This window comes from Aptenodytes patagonicus, chromosome 16 (genome assembly GCF_965638725.1).
Source record: "Aptenodytes patagonicus chromosome 16, bAptPat1.pri.cur, whole genome shotgun sequence".
In the NCBI taxonomy this organism is placed as follows: Eukaryota; Metazoa; Chordata; class Aves; order Sphenisciformes; family Spheniscidae; genus Aptenodytes; species Aptenodytes patagonicus.
In genome coordinates, this window is record NC_134964.1 from 10476627 (window position 1) to 10498995 (window position 22369).

General features: G+C 35.2%; 1 protein-coding gene across 2 annotated transcripts in view; it reads right to left on the reverse strand.

The window, feature by feature from the left end:
* The window catches only part of QTGAL (queuosine-tRNA galactosyltransferase), a 134784-nt gene that overhangs the window by 86759 nt on the left and 25656 nt on the right, over positions 1 to 22369 (reverse strand). For both annotated transcript variants that reach the window (XR_012996616.1, XM_076353802.1), the window contains exon 6: positions 8431 to 8526. Coding sequence is in view for 1 of the 2 variants with exons in the window: in XM_076353802.1 (XP_076209917.1) it covers positions 8431 to 8526 (96 nt within the window). In the remaining variant the exon portion in view is untranslated. The remainder of the gene's footprint in view (positions 1 to 8430; positions 8527 to 22369) is intronic.

Consider the following 22369-nt stretch of genomic DNA (forward strand, 5'->3'; position numbering starts at 1 on the left):
AAGGCTGTTTGTGCTAAGTGGCTGTGGAAGGAGCATTTGTGTAACATGCTGCAGTCTGATTTAAAAACAAGAACAAAGCCCCAAAAAACAAAACACCCCCCCCCCCCCCAAAAAAAAAAAAAAAAAAAAAGAGATGTGCATCTTAAGAGTCATTGCTTAGGTTCTGAACTCCTAGCCATCATATTATTTTCTCGTTATATACTTCTACAGTAGGAGATGACCTAGATATAGAGAGTACAAGGAAGATGAAAAAACATTAGGAATACATTACGTCAATTCAAAGCTCTTGCACTATAGCATCAATCCAACAGGCTACACAAGGCATAAATATTTTCATGTAAGAAACGGCTATGCTACAGAGACTTAATGTAATCACAGCAGTGCAGCTCTAGTAGAGATGTGGCTATATTTGCATAAAAGTTGTAGGTAATTAAGATTTAACTATGAGCTATGCTGATACAAACCACTTTTATTCAAGTAAGCCCACATAAGGGCTTTTAGTAGTATATTCTAGCATCAAATCCCTAATCAGATAGATAAAACAATAAACTTTCTACAAGCTTACAAGCTTAACAAACTGAATTATAGGCAGCACACTTATTTGTCTTTAGAGGCAGAACAAACCCTCCAAAGTGATAAAGATTAAAACAGTATTTTAGGTAAAATTTGAACCATTCTTGAAACAGCAAGGGCTTGTCTTAATTTGTCTTTACCACTTTACAAAATAATCATAATGCTGAGATTAATATGTTCATTACTATACTTATTTCATTCTGACATTATTAGGGTACATATATGCAAAGAATTAGCCAAAATAAATATAGTCCTCCTGGCATGCTAAGAAATTATATGCCTGAAAATAATAATTCCTTTTATTGTACAAATTTTCTGAACACCTATCTTTTATGTTGACAAGTATGCTTAATATCTACTCCAATAAATTCAACACGAAGTTCAAGAGCATAAATGAATGGAAAATCTTGGAAAATACTTCAAATTTGTCTAATAAAAAAAAGAATCTGTTAACATTTGCTTTTTCTGTTTCAGTAGCTCTGAAGAAAATCACTGTAATTTACAGCAACCTCTATGCCATCATACTTTGTTTACCAGCAGCATCAGAATTTTCAATTTTGCTAAGGTATTATGTTTGTTAAATGAAGGGTATAAAACTGCTGGGTTTACATTTCTCATCTGCTGCCTTTTCCTGTGCTGCGGGAGCAGTCATTGCAAGTGATGCAAAAGGTTAAATCCACCCACATCATAGAAACCAACTCATCCAGAGAGGTGGCAAAGGACCAACAGTTACACTAGAAGCCAGACGCAAGACCATTTCCTTCCTTGTTATACACCCCATGCGTTGCAACCACTCAGATTTCCGTTTGGGCCAGGGCTTGACTATCCCTCTGCTAACCACAAAGCACATGCCTACTCCACCTCCTTTACATGTGATCATTCGAGTTCTCAAAATGTGAGCTGCATACACAAGCACTACTTCTCAAGGAACTAGATATTCTAATCATCCTTAAGGTCATGTAGTTGGAATAAATGAATAGAGAAATATCAATTCCTTATGAAAAAGGACATACTGTTCACAGCTACAGTTGATCCAAGCCAACGCTCTGAAAAGCTGGGGTTTTTTTATTTGCATAACTTCAGCTCAAGAACTTCTAATCACAGTCCATTTTGCCAAGGCTGTACAAACAGAATAAAACTCCCATGTCCCAGTTTGTCACACTTGCACTAAAAAATAAAAATTGAATTAATCATTAAATCCAGATCCTTATACTCAAAAGCTGTTAGACTGGACCAGAATCTGTTTTCTTTACAGCACAAAGGAAAAAAAAAAGCCTCAAACATAACAGTGTAACATATATTGTTAATACTTATGAGAGGATATGGTGGATGTAAGTATTTTAAAATTCAGCTTCCTTAACTACTCAGAAAATCAGACAAGCAAGAACTACTGTAGAGACAAATGTCAAACATGGCAGGGTGAGGTCAGTATAAAAAATATTAAGAAACAAAATCTTGACTGTGATAGATCAAACCGGCCTTTAGACCTACTATCCAATATGGGAAATGATGCTTTCATACTCACACACTCAGCCACTCCAATTACTATGGAAATTAATGAGCTCTCCTTAAAATCTGGCCCAGTACTTTTATCACGAAAAGGTGAGACCAAAAAAGGAAATTATTTTCCAGTAATAAATAGAATGCAATTAACTCGTGCTCATACACAGTTTTTAAACGGTAAAAAAATGTTCAGTGCCCAGTTGCAAGAGACAAAAAAATGCTTTTTCCTATATATAAGGCTATACTAGGGAGCTGCATTGCAGTAAAAATATGTTTGAAATCGATAATTTTTATTACACTAAAAGCCACAGTAAAAATATGTCCCTTCTTTGTGGAATCAGCACTTTGATTTTCAAATTCAAAGAAAGAAAATGACAGGAAGTTAAGGGTGTATCTGCTCTGTGCTCTCACATATGGAGGACCAACTGAAAAATAAACATCACTAAATTACTTGGAAACTTGTATCTGGAGTAGGCTTTTTGTTTTGAAAGAAAAAAAAAGTTATAGCTACTTCAATATCTCACCTATCATTTTAAAACAAAACCTGGTTTTTGTCCCTCATCTATTAGACAAAAGTAAAGTTTCCTTAAGCTATAAAAGGCAATGAGATAGAAACCCAAAGCGAAGCTTAAAGGCTGTTTATTTGTAAGCTAGCGTATCAACAGGATAAATATGGAAGATCAAACAAGAATAAATGGAGCATTCAGAAACTGGAACTTATTAGTTGTTTCCATCCATGTCCCTAACTGCAGTCCTACATTAAAAACCGAGTCCTGATTTTATTTTAACTTCTTGCCCTATTTTTCAAAGTAATTTTCACAAGTATTGAGGAGACATAAATGTCAATAATAGTGTGGAAAACAAATTATGCATTTCTGAAAATTTAATCCTTGATAGTTTTCCTTTACACTTGGCATTACCTGTCCATCTCTTAACATCAAATGTCTTAAGAAAAATGTTTTTTAGGATGCAAACATGTTGCATTCCATATTGATATGATTAATTACTTAAAATACAAGAAAAGGTCATCAGCTGGAAGAAATCGTAGCTCAAATCAGAGATAAACTGTTTTCTACCTGGTTAATTTCAATGTCCATCAAAATCATATCATGCTTTTTTCTGCCACACAAGTATCCATCGTGCTGTAAGACTGTATTCATCAAGAACTTTTTGGAATAAAGCCAAACTTATTCTACTCCCAAGTTGCTTTTATACTATATTATAATGTTTCTGTTCCATTTAAATATTACTATGTATTATGAACCACATTCAAGCCTTGTTTAAGCATGCAAATTATCAAACAAAACATAAAAAGGAAAAATCCAGGTTATTTAACACTCTTTCCTGTATGGTATACCTTTAAACTCATGCAAAATTGCTAACACACAAAGCAAAATCTGTATAAGTTTCTAAACTACAACAAACCTGTTTCTAAATTCAAAAATATTTTACCCTGAGATGCCTTTACATAAAGCCTCACTAGGAAGTTCTAATTCTGCTTGGAGTTCACAGATGTGGGTAAGCCACTTCTCATTAAACTTTCTAGAATTCCAAGAACCCTTTGACATGCATTTTCAAACGTAAATATAAACATTGACTAGCTTGTGAAACTGTTTTATTTTACTCTGGAGGAGAAAAAGGATCAACCACAAAAGAAAGCAGCCAATTGGTTTTCTTCTTGTATGGTATACGCTTAATCCCATACAAACTAGTAGAATCTACTGTAATTAACCAGTTTGTGACTTCAGTTCTTTCACTCAGTAGAAAAACATCAGGACTTCACTATTAATGACACATTTTTAGATCACATGCGTGAAGGAAGAGGAAACCGTGACAAAAAAAGCCCAGGAAAGTGTTGAGTATCTTTTTATTGAAAGACAACAAATACAAGCGAGCCATTAATAGTGGCAAAGATACAAGGGGGGTGGGGGGGATATCAATCAGCCTTTTCATGTTTTATTCACTCTTAAGTAAGAAAGTCTTACCCTCTTGTCCAGTTTTTGCCTTTACTAATATAACCAGACAACAGGCATTGCATATATCCACTTTCAGATTGCCACCTCAATTATTATTTCAGTTCCGACACACTGACAAACAACCCTAGCACTTATAAAGCTGGAATTTTCTGGTCTGCAAGCAGACAAAACAGATGCTCTAAGCCAGAGATACTCAATCTGTGGCCCACCCGGAAAATCCATCCTACCTGCAATCTACTCCTACCAGCTTTTTACCAGTAAGAAGTTGCCTATTGAGATATATGACGACAATGCAATATTGAGCGTATTGAATTTATGGAAAAGGTCCAGCCATGTTATTAGGTCCTTCTTGCCTTCAGAACAAGCTACATGCTCGACTCAGCCAAAATGCTGGATCTGTTTCCACACTGAGTATCTGTAGTAAATGCTTATTTGTAGCATGAACTTTCATCAAATATTAATTAAACTCTAATATAGGAAGAATTAATAAGTAGAGAAGCACAGCTTCTAAGCCTATTAGTTAAATAACAGGCATGTGTAACAGCACAGGAAAGTGTATGCTATGGAACTCTAAGATGTTAATTATTGTTCTTCTGTCAGGTGGCCCAGACAGGTTGTTGGGTAAGAGCTACAAATCACCTGTGAAAACTTCCAAATTTACCAAACACAAAGAGCTCTGAGATAATCTGCAAAGCACAGTATGTATCAGGAAGCAATACTGACACATTACGGTGGACAACAAACATACAGAATCATGTTTTGTTCAGACCATTATTTTTCTAAATTAGGACAGTCCAGTCTTATCAACCATAGAGCCCACTCCTTCTTGCAAGAGTCTCCTCACACATCGCTGTAAGCTTGCCATCTGCTTTCTAAGTGAACAACCATAGGAAAGCAGAGAAGTCTCTTGTCTTTGGGAAGGAAAAAATGGTAGGTCAGATGGAATTATGCTTCAGGCTGAATATAATACTTCACAGGCTGCGAGACTAAACTAACCTAAAGTAGTGATTTAACCGACATGGATATGAACTCAGCTGTATTACTTACAGTCAACAACAATCCTTAAAAAATAATTGTATAAATATTTGTGTAATTAATCCAACCTTAAAACCATTCAGACATTTTTACTTATACAGCACAGTAAAATTTCCAGTGTACAAGAAGGGCTACATGATCAAACTTCAATCACATTTCAAGCACAATTCAGACTCGGATATCCTGTAAGATTAATCTACATTTTTTCACTTACTCCAACATCAAAACAGTCAGTTCTCTTAAATTTGTTTGCTCGTTACCTTCCTGTACCTGTCACTGTGCTCTGCACTTACTGAACAACTCTCTCTTTTTTTTTTTTTTTTTTTTTTTTAAAACTTTTGGCCAGAAAGATAGCAAGTCTACCAGAACACATATACATGTATTTTAAGGCTTATATTAATATACCTATAAAAGCGTGTATTAATCACTCATCATTTCTATGGAAGATAACCTTAAACAAGCAAATATTAATCTTTTAAAAAGTAGTTTTCTCATTATTATGCTCTCTTTGTACTCTCTTACTCCCCCACACTCTCTGGGGTATATATTCTGAAATTTCACGCATACCATAAAGTATCTTTGGAATGTTACAGTATAATTGTTTAGAGAAACATTTAATGGATGAGTAAGCATCAAGAGGCCATGGCTAAGGGAAAAGAAAAGTTAAAATGCTAGAAGCATTTTGTATTGAATGATCTTCTCAGCATGAGGACAGGGGATGGACATTTGATCCAAAAATCTGGTATTGACTCAAGTGATATAAAACCAGCAGCCAGCACCGAGGCATATGAAGCCATCCAACCACCTAACAAAACATCTGCTACCACCCACCTCTTTCAAACTGGACTTCAGTCACTGTCTAGTAAAGCAATAAAATGCTATAGGATATTATTTGCTTAATAACATGAATATTATGATAGGGGATTACATGATCTTGACAATCGGCTATTTTTTTTTAATTGGTTGCTTGGTTTCCCAATTTACAGCACAAATAATTTGCATGTGCATGATACAGAAATGCAACAGAAGTAACTGGAAAAAAAGCTGGGCACTGAGTATAGAGACAGCTAAAAAAAGCTGAACATTCTTTCACTACAGGAAACTGCTGGAGACAATATGCTGTAAATTAAAGCCAATTTTCCTGAATTCCCTGAAGGACTGCTCCTCCCAGAGATTCTACAAACCCACTAGCAAAGGTCCATCTTTATAGTTTTCTTGGGGCTTATTTACTGAAGAGAGTTTAAAAAAAAGCACATCCAAAATAAAATGTGTCGTGTATCGGGGGCAGGGGAGTGGGACAAATCAGGCCTAACCTTACATAATTGATTCATATCCTGATTATTAGAGAACAGCTGAGACGGTTTTTACTCCCAATTCCTCCCCCTCCCCATACTTTTTTAAGTCAAGGAAAAGCAAAATAATTACCTCCCTACCTGAATTTCTCATTAGAAGAATGGATACTGAGACAGGAGAGGTGCCATATGCTGACATGCACTGCTCTAGAAATCAAGCAGTTCTTTTAGCACCAGAGTTAGAAAAGCCAAGCTTCCTACAGACTTGTGTCACAGCTGAAGCTTGTCTTATGATTGGGCACCTAACATCTCTGTCCAAGTGGATTCTGTGGTGCTCAACAACATATGAATTGCAGCTGGTACAGTCTATCCTAGCCTCATACTTCCACAGAATTTTCAGAAACCTAGCATTTTTGAGGAACTTCTATTTCTGCATTTAATTTGGTAGACAACAGGTAACAAGTTAAAAAAAAAATCATTAGGAACGTATAAATAGTGTGATTCTATAAAACTCCTCTTGTTAATATACTCAGGGACAAGTAACACAAGCTCTGCTATGCAGCCTTCTAGTTCCAAACCCAAAACATTTTCCAAAATTCCTCATCTATTTGTAAAATGTGTGAATCTAAATCATATGTAAAAATAATGGATTGCACATGCTGCTTGATTAAGGCTTTAAGAGATATTTGTAGGCACATAAGATTGCAAGGGACTTCCCAGGTCACTGCATTTGCATCCTACTATCAGAAACACTATATTAAATAATCTCTTCCAGATGACATATATCCCCATCTTAAAATGAGTTTCCTTTTTGCATACTCCCCCCTTAAATAATCTCAGAATTAGGATATTTCTTTTAATTTCCAGCTTAATTCATTAAAGACCCCATCCAGTGGCCACTTAGATGAAACACTTCAGATCGTGTAGGAGAATTTTTTACATCCTCAAGTTTTTCTTTCTCTTCACTTCAACAACACAGTGATCCAGATGTTGCTGTCAGGTAAATTCACTGTTTTGAATCCATAATTTTTTTCTAATGCCATACTCAAAGGCAAATCCAAATATTCCATGGGTAACTTTTTCTGTAACTACTTTCACTTGGTGAATTATAGGGAACCATAATACCACTGCTGATTTTAAAACAAGGTCTACAGATTACTTCTTGTGTTACAATGACCATACCAGAGCCTGTAAGTATGTCTTTGGGGGTTAGGGTAACAGGGAACACAACACAGTTTACAATGAAGTCTAACAAACAAGGGTATGTTAATCTTTTCAGCCACTTAAATCCAGGAAAATCAAAAGCAAATGTCTTCCTACCATAGCATCACAAAAACCAGCCCCAAATACTTGCATCTTAATGCCTGCTGGGACGTTTTCTGCTAACCATCTATTAGATTTCTTATAATACTCAGTACACACATTCCCCCACAAGCTGGATTGATTTCTTCCACAGTTTAACTTGTTTTTGCCAAAGTCTCTTTTAGTTCAGCATTGGCTGCCTGCCTAACGAAACAACCTTTCTTTATGCCAAAACTGTCATCTTCAGTTGCACAAGACGCATCTTACTTACAAACATGTATAATGAGCCCAATGTTTAATGCTTGAAGAACTGCTATTTCAAAATGATCTCCAGCAAAACTTAAGCAGATACAGAAGCAGTCACTACCTAACCTTAGGGGGTTGGAAATCATTCTCAAGAAAGATTTTTTTCCTTTTGTATTTAAATACACTTTTTAAAAAGAAAACCCTAAACTAATTATTAGGACATGAAAGCATATGCATTTAACCACAGAGAGCGGTGAGAAATGTAAGACTCACTCCGAACCTGAAGCTGAAAGCTTCAGTCTCACTCAGTGTGAAGTCATCATTACATAATGATCACATGCACCATAAACTTGTCTCTTACTGAAAAGACTAGCCTTTAAATATAAGAATCTGATAAACTCAGTAAGTTATCAAGTATTGCTAACAACTGAAAAAATCCATCTAAATAAACCTCGTGGTCTATTTTTCTGCTGTAATTTCAAGCATAGCTGAAACAAGACTACCTGTGTAAGAAGTTGCTCTTCAGTCAGATTATTGATCCAACGAGTATACCGTTCAGTAGACTCCAGTGGCTCTCTTCTGACTTGGCAACCAATAATCTAAAGCAAAATGAGATAAATCACATAGTGTAAGCTGCTGTACACCCACATGGCAGCAAAATTATAAAATAAGCATTCAAAACATGGGAACTCCAAGAATTAAGATTATCTATACAGTCCTTATATTATGACGTCATATGGTGTGGAATATCCCTTGGGTCAGTTGGGGTCAGCTGTCCCAGCTGTGTCCCTTCCCAACTTCTTGTGCCCCCCCAGCCTGCTCGCTGGTGGGGTAGAGTGAGAAGCAGAAAAGGCCTTGACTGTGTGTAAGCACTGCTCAGCAGTAACAAAAACATCCCTGTGTTATCAACACTGTTTCCAGCACAAATCCAAAACACAGCCCCATACTAGCTACTATAAAAAAAATTAACTCTGTCCCAGCCAAAACCAGCACAACATAGAAGGGGGCTAATAATATAGTATAATATAATATGTCACAGTTGCTCTGCTCAAATGTTAAATAGTTACAGACTTTCAAAGGTCTCTAGAAAACTAACATTGAGAAGTATCTTTCCAAAAGCTTCAGTCTTGGGAATATTTGAACCATATTGGTTGAAATTTTCAAAGGAAAGTCATCCAAAGGCAGACATCTAGAATGCAAAATTTCAACCAAAGTAGTTGAAGTTTGGCAAATGAAAATTAGAACTTGGATAGCACCAGACACTCGTACCAACAGTACCATCACCTATAATGCCAGACGTTACTTATAATTCATATAAAATAAGGAAAAAAAAAAAATCTGTATTCTGATTTGTCTCATTCATGGTAGAACAATGTAGACACCCCATTTTGATTTGTTCACTGAAGTACTATGTACCTATTCGAGCAACATTTTCTTCTCTAATACTGTTCTGTAGCTGTACAGGTTAAATATGTATTATAATATTCTGAACACCTATTGGCATAATAAATAGCTTCCAATATGCATCAAAAACAGAATATTAGAGGGATTTCATATTATCTGTAACTGCATAGACACATATTAATGCAATTTCATACAAACACTAAACTGTTTACTCTACAAACCTCTAGTTAGAAAAGGAAGAAGCCAAGGAGAACCCCAGGAGTGTGACTACACAGGGCTCTGCTCTTCACTACTCCCAATGGTCTGCAGTCCACCCTAAACCTTCAGGGTACTACAGGACTTAATTATATATGCAAAGTAAGCTGATACTGTTTTATAGCAACTCCTGCACTCCTGTCATACTTTAACTGCCTATTTCTCTTCCAGATTTTGATGGGTACTTCCTGTTGAGGATGTGTTCATTCATTGAGAATTAACACCAAAGCGTAGGTATTAGCATTTCTGAACAGTGATTTCTGATAACCAAGTTCTGTTCAAGAACAGTGTGGAAAACTTACTTGGTTTATTTTCTACCCTAAGCATTCATAAGGAATGTAAGTGTATACACTGAGCACAGTAAGTTTAAATCTTTCAGGTTATCTCTATTTACAGAGCTTTAAACCCCACACAGATGTAAGTAGTCAGGCTAGAATTCTGCACATGCAGTTATGAATACTTTTGATATGGAAACAAAAACACCACAAAGAGATCTTGCTGGGGGACTGCTGGCAATGAAACACCACGATTTAGAGTATGATTAAATACAATCAAAACAACAAACATGAAAAAAAAAAAAATCACGATTTGCTTATCCCATAAGAATAAAACAGAATGTCTCTGTACTATGACAACTCAATGACAACTACTAATTACTATGGACAACTTCAATCCTTATGCTAACTTTCTCCTGAATTACAGCTAAGTAATACTAAGAAATTTTCAGAAGGTTAACCCAAAATTCTTTTAAATTGAATATCAATTAGAAGAGTCCACAGATGCGTTTTTAAAGGGGGCACTCCACAGATACAAAAACTTCACAGAAGTTGCATCAGATGTACATATATTCTGTTCTGTTAGGATGATTTTTATTTAAGAACAGAATTATTTACAGAATTCTTGCTAGTATTCATTAACCAAGACAGACTGTCTTCTCTTGCATATCCCTAGGATTTTATAACTTACAAAGACACTTTACAAAACTACGCATGAAAGTCAGAATGGAAAAATTACAAAGCACTTTGTTCTCAAACGGTATTCTATAACAATACAATATGGAAACTTAGTTTCTTTATTCAAATAGTCACAGCCTAAGCTGAACAAATACAGAATCACAAACAGCTTTCATGAGGTAAAAGGATAAAAAGGAGAATCTCAAATTTGTTTTTCTGAAAACATGGTTTTCAATTAGAGCCAAGTAGTAAGTGCAGTCATCTCTTTCTATGCAATTTGAAATTTAAATGAGAAGCGGAGGACAGAGTTTCATATTTTATATTAATTTTTGACCAGTCTGATCATTTTCATAAATGCTGTTGATAGTTTAAGCAATCTAAAAAAAATGTTGAATCCGGGTGCTCAGCTAAAAAGGACTGTAATACCCTAAAGTCCAAAGAGCAATTGGTTCAAATCTCAACTCCTTATGCTTCCAGAGAAAACTGAATGCATTTGATCAATTATCTGTACATACACTCAAGGAGAGGTGAAGGCAGACAGAATAACTGTTATTAAATTGGATCCTGACGGCTCTGTTCTGTATCATACATCACTTTTTGTAATTTCTAGAGTTTGACTTAGATTCTTAGCCAAAATTTCCTCCTCTTTCCATATAGATAATTCCATTGCATGCTCCAATTTACCTCTCTGAATTTTGGCTTGCAACAACGATTCTGTACTTACTGTATGTAGACCTTAAAATACTTTGAGCCTTTTGGAATTGAAAACACCATAATTGGGAAAAAAATACTTACCAAATAAACAAGTTATTTAGGAATTACTGTTATTGCAGTGAAGTAACAGCAGAAAAAACAATGGGTTATATTGAATTTCACCATAATTTGGGGCAGAATCCTTGGAAGTGCAACTTTCCAAACTCCTTCATCAACTGACATGCCTAACAGCAAGACAAGAGTGAGAGGATAACCATCTAGAGCCTTATATACAAACACACTAATCAAATAAAAAACTAGGGTTTAAAAGACATGTATTCTTTTGTACACAGCAATTTTGTTTTCTACAGCAAAGCTCAACCTAATGTTTAGAAGAACAGTAAAACCAGTATAAGACATTAATCTAGAAAAATATATAAAGAAATACAGCAGAAAGTAATAGGATTGGCCTCTGACTTTTAAGAGTCAGATGTAGAGTAACTCGATGTTTCAAGAATTAAATTACATTTTTTACCTAGTTCAATGAAAACTTAGAATAATCATTAGGGGAACTCTTCTATTGTTGTGACTCGAAGTCCCTTTAGCAGCACACTAAACACCTAAAGGTTCATGGCACTGAGTCTAAATGTAGTTTTACTAGGATTGATGGCAAAGGGTTTGAACAACAAGCTATCTCCAGAGCAATGGATTTCACTTCCATGACTAAACAGTACACAGCTGATGACTCTTGCTCCTTGAATTTTCAAAATAAGAGTCCAAAAACCTCCATTCTTTAATCACTAACAAAGCTAGAAGCAAGTGTTATGATGACCTATTCTAATATTAATGAACACTAAAAGGAAGAACAGTAAAGCTAATGCTGAGAATTAGTGTGAGAAAGAAAAGCTGCTTGCTGGAAAAAAGAGACGACAATTCAAAACGTAACTTAGAAAAACAAAATTTTCTGAGACTCCACATGCTTACTAATGTCCTCATTTCTCTAAGTGATATTTAGTATGTAATACCTTCTCCCCTGTACCTTTGTTTGTTCTTACTCTTTTGTTGTTTGAGCTCTAGAAGGCAGGCATTATTGATGAATGAAATGGCTCCAATGAAGTTAATATAAAGATGAGGTTAAGATTTCACTCTAATTCCTCCTTCCTTACACACTGAATAGGATCATTAACTAGACAATAAAATATCATAACACATACTTAGCAATCCTATGCTTGTTTCATATATGGAATGAGAGGAAAGGGGGATTAATATACTTAAAACTTTACTAAAATGTCCTCCATAGTAGTGGCTTTAAGTTTGCTTTTTCTTAAATTACCTAAACGTGCTATCTACACACACAACAGAAGTATTTATTTCCAGACAGCTTTCTAATTATTCCTAAAATCTATTTGCTCACAAGCAAATTGAATTGCTGTCTTCACTCCTCCTCCTCATCCAAAAAAACAAACCGACAACAACCACCTGACAATTCCTTTCTTTAAAAGCAAAGGAACAAAAAAGCTACAGTTGGTGTTCTCAGTGGCCTTTCGTAAGATTTCCATGGATGTACCAAACCCATCAGCAGGGCACATAAAAGCAAGGATTTCCCTCCTGCAGAAGATGGTATTGTAAAACATCACTTAACCATGTTCTTTAATTATAATGATATCACAGCAAAATACACTTAACAATATAAATGCATGTTATTGAGAACAGCTGCATTTTGATCTTGCAACACAACAGGAAAATAACTACAAATGCATAACAAAGTTAGCATTTTGTAAGAAGTGAAATGTTCACACTTCCCTCTACCCTAACATAACAGTGAAATGTTTTGCACAGCACACAGACTTCCTGCTTTCTTTTCATTTTCAGAACCATTACCACTCAAGAATGCTTTTAGCATCATCTTGAGACATGTTTTCAGACAAATCTTAAAATTGTCGCTATGCAATCAAATTTATTTCTAGATCCTCAGCCAAAAAAATTCCACAACTTTCTGCTCTTTAGCTGTACCATTCCTCTCCCAGTGGGACTCTGACTTGTGACTGGGATTCTTGACTTACATGGTTGCAAGATAAACATCACCAACATAGAGTAACTCAGCCTGAGCCTTTGATACAGCTTCTGTAAAGCACAGCTCATTTAACCAGCTTCTTTCATCCAATCAAAATCAGGATTATTTAGAGTACAAATGACTTCCTCTAGTTCCCCTGCGTAAGGTGTGGCATCAGAAGCAACTGCACACTGTTTCCCATTTCCTCCATGTCTCACAGAGCTTTTATATTCACTTCACTGAGTATTTCCTTACAGCTTTTAAATTGAAGTGAAAGGTTTTTCACTGTGGCTTCTTTCATAAGTTTTAAAATACTTTGATAAAAATCTTTCTGGCCTATTTTACACCCATTCAGACTTCCAGAAAGTACAAAAAACTCTCCATATTAGAAATATTCAATATTTTGAGTATCCATTTCTATGCAAAAACGGAGTTCATCCAAGTTTCAACTTTTTGATCTAATTAGGCAAATTTATTTTTATTATTACAAATGCTAACTGTATACTGGCATATACTTGTACCTAGATTAAACTACGTAATATATACAAAAAATGCAATACGCTTCATATTCCAACTGGAAACTTGCTGTAATGCAGTATTAATATTACTTGTATAGGAAGCAGTAACATGAACCATAAACAAATTTTTTTTCTGGCTCATAGCAAAGGACTATGGCAGTTCATGGAAGAGCAAAACACCAATCAGGAGAGAAAATAATGACAATCCTTTCTGCTACAACATCAGATGCGGTAATTCACTTTCTAGACAGACAATTACTTGTTTTATGTATTAAATGTAACTTATCGCTTATTTAGCTATTTACTTAATTGCAATCAGCATTGGCCTCTCTGGAAAGAAATACAAAATAATTTATAATTTATGGCAGCAAGAGACAGTGATAGGTAAGAATATTAAGAGCATAAAATAGTGGTCTGGTTTTATCTTAACTACCAACAAATACATATGCTGAAAAGCCATACAAGTAACTTTTAAAAATATAAATGGCTTAGAATGAGCTTTGTGGGAAGGAGTGGCCAAATATAAGCACCTAGCTTATGGACCTACGGTCCTGCCTGGCCTCCAGCTACCACTTCACAGAAGGACCAGGCCTCTAGTATCTGCCAGTCCTGTCTAGATGGTCTCAGACAGCCTAAGGTGTCAAAATAGCATCATATGTCTATGTTTAGGCACCTGAATCTCTCTTCTCTAATAACTCTATCACTCCACATGATTAGGAGTGGAGTTAATGATTCGTATCTAAGTAAGATTATCAGAATCAAAGTCATGGATATGTACTTTATGCCACTACATTTAAAACATTTTCAGGAGTTAGAGCACTATAAAACTACTACAATGTAACTACGATACAATTAAAACAGTACAAATAACAATATAAAACTAGAATAATGGGGTTCTCCATGAAACAGAGACTCTTAAATTGGTCACAGTACACTGGGTTAGCCATGATGTATGAAATACAATGAGATCATTCAACGACTTGCTGATCAACACAAAGTTCAGAGTTATGATCACATTCAGAGGAACTAGGCAGGATTATTACATACATTACAAAATTGTACTTTTGAGCACATATAGTCACTGTTCTGCAAGTTACAAAATTGTTCCACTGAAATACAGGAGTATTTCAGTCACGTATCTGATATGTACAAAAATCAGCATTCTATACCCAGCAGCAACATCAGCCATCCGCTTACGTGCCATAACTTGTTCCAACTTTTCACTAGTGTTTGTTTTTAAATGCAATAGTCAGGTAGAGATGTACCTTATTTTCATCATTATAGGCTTTTATGTTTTACTTTGCACATATGAATGGAAAAGGAAGCGGGTGAGAGGAAGCAAAGATTAAATGAGTTGACAGTAATTAAAAACAACACACTTTCTGCAGATGTAGCGCTTTTTTTTTTTTTAATAACTACAACTTCCTCTAGCACAAAGAATCTTTCTTATTCAGGAGACAGCCTATGGGTCAGAACCCTCCTGTTGTACTAAGAGGAAATGAGGATGACAATTAATTAGTCTCCGATTTTATCCATCCTAGTTTTATAAAAAGGGGAAATGAACAAAGACAGGCAAAAGCATAAACTCTCTATAAGGTAGTAGGCACCTAGTGCCTACTATATATGTACATAGGATTTTTTCATATAATATGTCTTCTTTTAAGGAACTTTGTTTTATGAAGGTTTTTTACTTAACCAACCAATAATTATATTAAAGCAAGTATTGGAAAAATATGTCTTTTTAGCAAGGAAAAATCCACAGCTTTCCTGTACAAAATAAATTGCTTTCCTCAAACTATGGTATTAAATGAAATGCAACTTTCAAAGATTATATAAAGTACAAAACTTTCTACACACTGAGAAAAAATGTGCAGTGTTGAGTTTCATGTTAGAAATATCACTGAACGACGTAAACCTCCTAGAAGAGAATGTAATTAACTACATAGTGAAGCTTTGGAAGTATCATGACATCTGATCCTAAATAATGTTCTACGAGAAGAAAGACCATTCAAATAACAAGCAATACAAGAAGGATTACCTCTAGTGCACGACGCCTTTTTCCCCCAATATGCCTGTTTATGAGTGCCCACAGAGGGAGATTTCCTAAACTAAAAAAGCTAATAGGAGACATTTACCTTATCCTGAATGTTTAAGAACAGTTTTTGTTAATCATGCGTTTATACATCTTGATGTATAAAGGAAAGGTAGATGTAACCTATGCTGTCTCCAAATCCTAATTCTATTATTTTTGTTGTATTAATTTCCACCCCCCACCCCCCCAGTTGATGTGACACTGCAAACTTATCCTGAAATTCAGAAAAAAACTTGACAGGAGAGTGAAAATTTTTCTCTCTGTCTTCCCTCTGTATTGATTTCTTTGGTTTTCATTCATGTAATATTTTAAATATTATTTGGTTGTGAAAACTTGTATAAAAGTTTTCATTTTCTTCCTGGGTACACCCCCCCCCCCCTTTATAAATACATATATATATATATATTTATTTGCCTAAAAGATCAGCAAAGCTTTAGGTATTGGTGCAGTACCTCTAACAGTAGCTGTTACAAGTATGGATCAGCAGCATGCCTAGTACGTTTTACTGGAAGTGTCAAGTAGAAATCTACCACCAAAAGAACAATTGATTGGGACAGACCAGGATTTCTTTTCGAGTGTACTTATGAAATACTGCTTGTAGCATAATTTTTAATTGCACAGCTGTGACTCAGCATTATCTCGTCAGACCACCCATTTCTCAGAGGAAACATGATTAACACAATCTTCCACAAGTCTTTATCTGTAATTTCCTCAGAATAGTTAGAACTTTATTATGTTAACTACAGCATGATTGTAAAACTAAGATTTAACCATTAAAATATCTAAATATTGAATAAAATTTTCAGCCAATGGTAATAAGCATCATTTCACTCATTTTAACTAAATGTGAACAGGTGATTACACTTATATTATTAATTTGTTCCTTCACCCAATTAAGGAAAAGTTAAAGAATATTTGGAATTGTATGTTAAAATCTATTTCAATTGCAGAATACTGGAGCAGGGAAGCAAGACCATCTTGAAGAAATTTATCAGCTCTGTTTCCAGTCCTGCTTTTTACTATTCTTACTTAGAGCAAGTAATTACAGCTCTATATAGCTAAATCCATATTTTGTAAAAATATATTGGGGGATATATATATATATGGGATATTATTGGATGGTCTTCCTTCAAATTGTGATGATGCTTTAGAAGAGCCTGTCTATAAAATGCTAACCATTAGGGCAATAAAATATTATTATTATTATTATTGTTGTTGTTGTTGTTGTTGTTGTTGTTTAGGCCTGATTTAGCTGCCATTTAACCAAATTCCCCTTATGCTACCATGTATTTCATTAAAAGTAACACTAGCTACAAGAATTCACAAAGTTCCGTTAAAACTCAAGAAAATTCATTTTTTGATAATGTGACAAAATTACAGGGTGCTTAGTCCAAAAAAACTGTGTTACCTGAAAGACAAAAGAGAGATTTGGAAAATATAGCTGTCTACTGAGTACACTTTACTTTGAGCTCCCAGACAAGTACATAGTCATCCCAATAACTAAAACATCTGCTTTAATCAATAAGAAATTTATATGGCACAGGAACAGCTAAACAAACTAGATACTTATTCCAACAATCAGCACTTTGGATTTTGACCTTACTAAAAACAAGACTTAACATTTATGTTGTTAAAAATACTGAAAGATTTTATTTAAATTATATTGTGTTTTTCTACAGGCCCATGGCCTTTTATTTTTTAATGCAGCAGAATAATGAAATGATTGAAGATACTAGTGGCTTTAAGAAGGATCTTGTGACCATCATTTAGTGTAATCAAAAAGGAAAGATACATGGAGGGAATATTTTTATGTGATTAAAATCTTTCCAAAATTATATACTTGGGGAAGAAGGTGGTAAAATGTATTTTCTATCCCCCTCATTTCCAATAGAGAAAACAGCGTTCTTCAAAACACATGACACCTGTGAGGTAATTTGCATTAGGTGTAAGGATACAAAACACACCCTAGTGTATTTAAAGCATGTTTTAAAAATTATAAAATATGTTGATAGTGCTGACTCCCCAGAGAATCCTTTAGGCCAGATGAATATCCATTTTGGCAGATATTCTTATCTTGTAGAAATCCATTTTTAAGAACACCTGTTAAACGTTCTGCTTGGCACTGGTTCAAGTCCAAAGTCCACAATAGGATGTTATATGTTTCTTTTCAGCATATGAAAAAAGAGTAATTAAAAACCAAGGAAGTCTGAATTTTCTTTAGTGAATTTATATGAAAAACAAGAAGTCAAGGTGGTGTAATCAGAACGAGCACAGCTGAGCATCACACCACACGTACATTTAAAAAGGATGTGGTCATGCATATGAAATCATGAAGAACGAACATGACATTTTTGGAAAAAACTTCCAAGTAACTGAAGAGATACTACAGCAAATCTGTAGATGCTACAGCAAATCAAATGAGTTTCAGAAGTCCTTTTTGAAGGTAAATGAGTAAGTCCCAGTATTTTGGTAAGTAGCTTACGCAGGAAAAAGCACCAGTCCTCGAAGCCCTCATTCAAAATCTGCCATCTTGGGATAAACAAGATCTAAGGGCTCAATCTCTATATTAAGGCTAGTACACATGCAATCTGAATTTGATGGAAATTAAGTAAACTCTTTGGATCCTGTCAAGATGTTTACACATCCAGTCCTTTGCATAAAGCTTAAGAACAGTCAAAAAGAGAAATTGCACCAACATATTGCTATTTTAAAATAAATTTTTCTTGTGTCTGTAGCTCCACAAAGTATGATTGGATTAATAAGTTATCACCGCAGCAAAATATCTAAACATGAGGAGGAGGGGATCTTGATTTTCAAACGTTTTAGGCTTCAGACATAGTTTTAAAAATGAAATATGCTGAAAGTCTACATTACAATCAGACGTTCATGAATATCAAACTCCAGTAATCACAATCGTTTGATGGGGTTATTGGCATGTGGAGGCCATATTAAACACAAATTTAATTACAAAGTGGTGTAAGTTGGGATGTTTCTCATTTGGGATATTTGACTAAATGTAGAACAGACTTAAACTGACACTGTGACTTTGAAAATGCACTGCGGTTTTTCAGAAATACCAAATTAAAAAGAATCTTTAAGGAAGCTGCCTAATAAAAAGCAAAGACACAGCTGAATTCCAGCAGATCTGGGTGATACACGTGGAAAGGCCCAATTAATGAAAACCACCATAAGAATACTACTGTGATTGTCAAAGAAAGAATTTTCATATTCTTCAGTGCAGAAAAAGGAAAGGAATCATATTTTCTCCTCTTAAACATACTCCACTGTCACCACTTCATAACAAGACATTCACACAACTACTGCCCTAGTCTTCTACCCTCCATAGCAAAAGATTATTGAAATAGTATAAATAACTTAAAAACCTCTACTGACAATTTCCTGAAGTCATAAATATATATATTTTTCTAAGTCTCAATACTGGATAGCCTTAATTTAGAGTTACAATTTCCATAGGCTGGAGAAAAACATTAGACTTGTAGTTTGTTTATGGTATGCAATATACGGGAACTGAAGTATTAAAATTCTAATGACCAGAATAGTTAGATTAGTTCATTAAAACATTTATCTGGACACTTTTTTCTCCTGCATCAAAAATAGACTGATTTTAGACAATCGACAATTGTAGGTAATCACCTCAGGAATATAATCTCATTTTCCCCTCTGTCTACACCAAAGATGGACCAGAGCCTCCTCAGCTCTACTTAGGCCATTTAGTGGAGCAAATTCCTATTAACAGGGTTAAGCAAACAAATCTGATCTATTCATCTATCCTTCAAGACATGCCAGTATCCAATTCGTTTCTCTTTAACAGCTGTTATATGAATTATTATATTATTATATTAAGCTAAACTCTATAGGCACTGCTTGCTAGGACGTGCCTGGGCAACACACACTGATCTATCTCAAACATGCTGAGTAAGGGAGACAGAAGGAGAGCTGATGCAAATTAACTAAGGAGAAACAAAGATTACTTAAGTTCTACACGATGAAGATTTTAATCAAGTTTATGTCCAAAATAAAAGCATTTATCAAAGAAAAATCTGCTAAGCTATATGCAACAACTGGAAGACAAAACAATAAAAGGGAGATTGGTAAAACCTGGACTTCAGTAGAAGACAGAATGAGAGAAGATGACCAACAACCATTAACTTGTTGCACCCAGGAAGGACAGAATTTAAATGGAGGGACTTTTCTATCACACCGAACAGAGAGGTAATATTTCAACATTATGTAGTTATGTTTAATGACAGTTTAGCAAAGCTTCACATATGCTTATTATCTTTTCACACCTGCAAAATTACATACAAGATACTACTTACCTATTTTTGCAGTCCAGACTAAAACACTCTCTAATTTAAGTAGAGAAAAGGTAATAAAATCCCTCATGAATAGAGGCTCTGACTACAGAACAATGTTGTTGACCACTTCCTTAGAACAGTAGATAAGAAATGGGAAAGCCACTCTGGAGGCAAATTTGTACCTTCTTGCTCCTAAATGAAGTCCTTGTCCATTGCATCACACTACTTCGATTAAACAAGACCTGATCTAAAGCTCCTGAGAGCAAGTCTTTTATAGGCAGATATAACCTCAGTCTGCCCATGTTCCAGGCTGACCAGAAGCTGTAAAGCTGCTGTGAAAGCAGATACAAGCCCTGCTAATACTGTTGAAAGGCAGGAAATATTAACTAGGGTTCAGCACTGCTCTAATAACAGCTACAGAGTTTTCAGCTGAAGCAAGCTCCTGTCTGCTAAACCCCCCCACAAAGATATACTCTTAATATAGCACATATTTTTTCACTGTGTAACATCATACTGTGATCCAAATATGCTGAATAGTTCATGAACACATTTAGACTTCAGGTCACTTCTTAATGAGTTTACTAAAGACTTGTAACTCCACTAGAACAGCAAAACATCTAATAAACTGTTCTTTAGCATGGTTTCCAGTTTAAAAAAAAAGTACCAGGTACAATTATATGAAAATCCATACAAGTTCTAGAGCTTCTGAATTCCAATTAGTACTACGTAACAAAAGACTATTTTACGAACAAGACATAGGTATAGGAGACATGCATTATCTCAATCTTGGTAGCTCTAGCCATACGAACAAGGCTACCTTGTTCATTAGATAGAGTAAATCCATGTCTAAGTGCAATGTAATTACCAGACTGCGTAACAACAATTTTGACTCCCGAGAGAAAGTACACGGAGGAAGCACAGCACGTAGTCTGAAAGGTAATCTGTTATTTTCAGGACTACTCTAACATTAGACTAATATGAAGATACAGCAAACAAAAGGCTTTAAGATCTTTCAGAGGTGACCAAACTCCACTGGTATGTGGAATGTAAAATCATTACACACTGAGGACTGCCAATATTCCCAAACTGCTACTGTTGACTGCCAATGTATAAGGTGGCCTCCCTCTTTATTTTTCTTCCCATTTTTATTTTTTTATCCCATGCTTCCTGTCATCATGAAGCAGCCTGGCCTGGCACAAGACAGATAAAATAATCTTCTGCCTTTATTCTAGACTTGCGATGATAAGCAGGAACAAAAAAACCACATTAATGTGATATATTATGGCACAGCTGCTCAGCAAAAGGCTACACTGAAAAGTTTCTGTTGTACAAGCCAGTGTTCTAGTGAGTGATGCTGCACTGGAATGCTGTCACAAGAGTTTCTACATGTGCAGTTGCACACCTGAGATGAGATGGAAACAGTTCTCTGGCTGTTTTTTCCACTAGTTGAGTACACAATGTCTTAACTACTCAACAAAAAAAATCACTTATAACATGCTGTTTACATGCAGTGCTCTTTTTGTATACAAAACAATCAGTGCGCACTCTGACTTAAAGAACTGCTCTGATATGCAAGACAGTATATGGAAACTGGTCCAGACTATCTAGAATTTACCTCCCTCCCTCCAAGGACAAGCGCTAGATCTAAAATATGGAACTCACTGACAGATGATATAAGAATGTCTATTAATCTTTTTGCACTCAGAACAAAACAAAGCTCAATATTTGTTAAGCCATTCTCACAATACTGCTCTCATGGATTAACCCATATAAAACCCCTGCCTCTTGCCAATATAAAAATAGTTGAAACAGCGTTGTTCTTTAGGTAATTTGAAAAAGAATCAGACCTCAGTATCATGACAGCCATATAAACACTCAGAATGCTGATCTTAAAAGGCCTTTTCCACATTAATATCTACTTCATGTACAACGAAAACTATTCATTTTAGTTATACCTGTAAGAGAGGATCTACTCATTTTATTGTATACTCTTTCTGTTGCTATTAAGAAAAATCTCTACTTGCTATTTCAGATATTGATTTAAATGAGTAAGGTGGAAGCTAAAAGGACCGATATAACCAAGAATCAATGGAATCTGATCACTTTAGTCACAAAAAGAGAAAGTGAAATGGTTCAAACTAGCGCTCAATAAGCA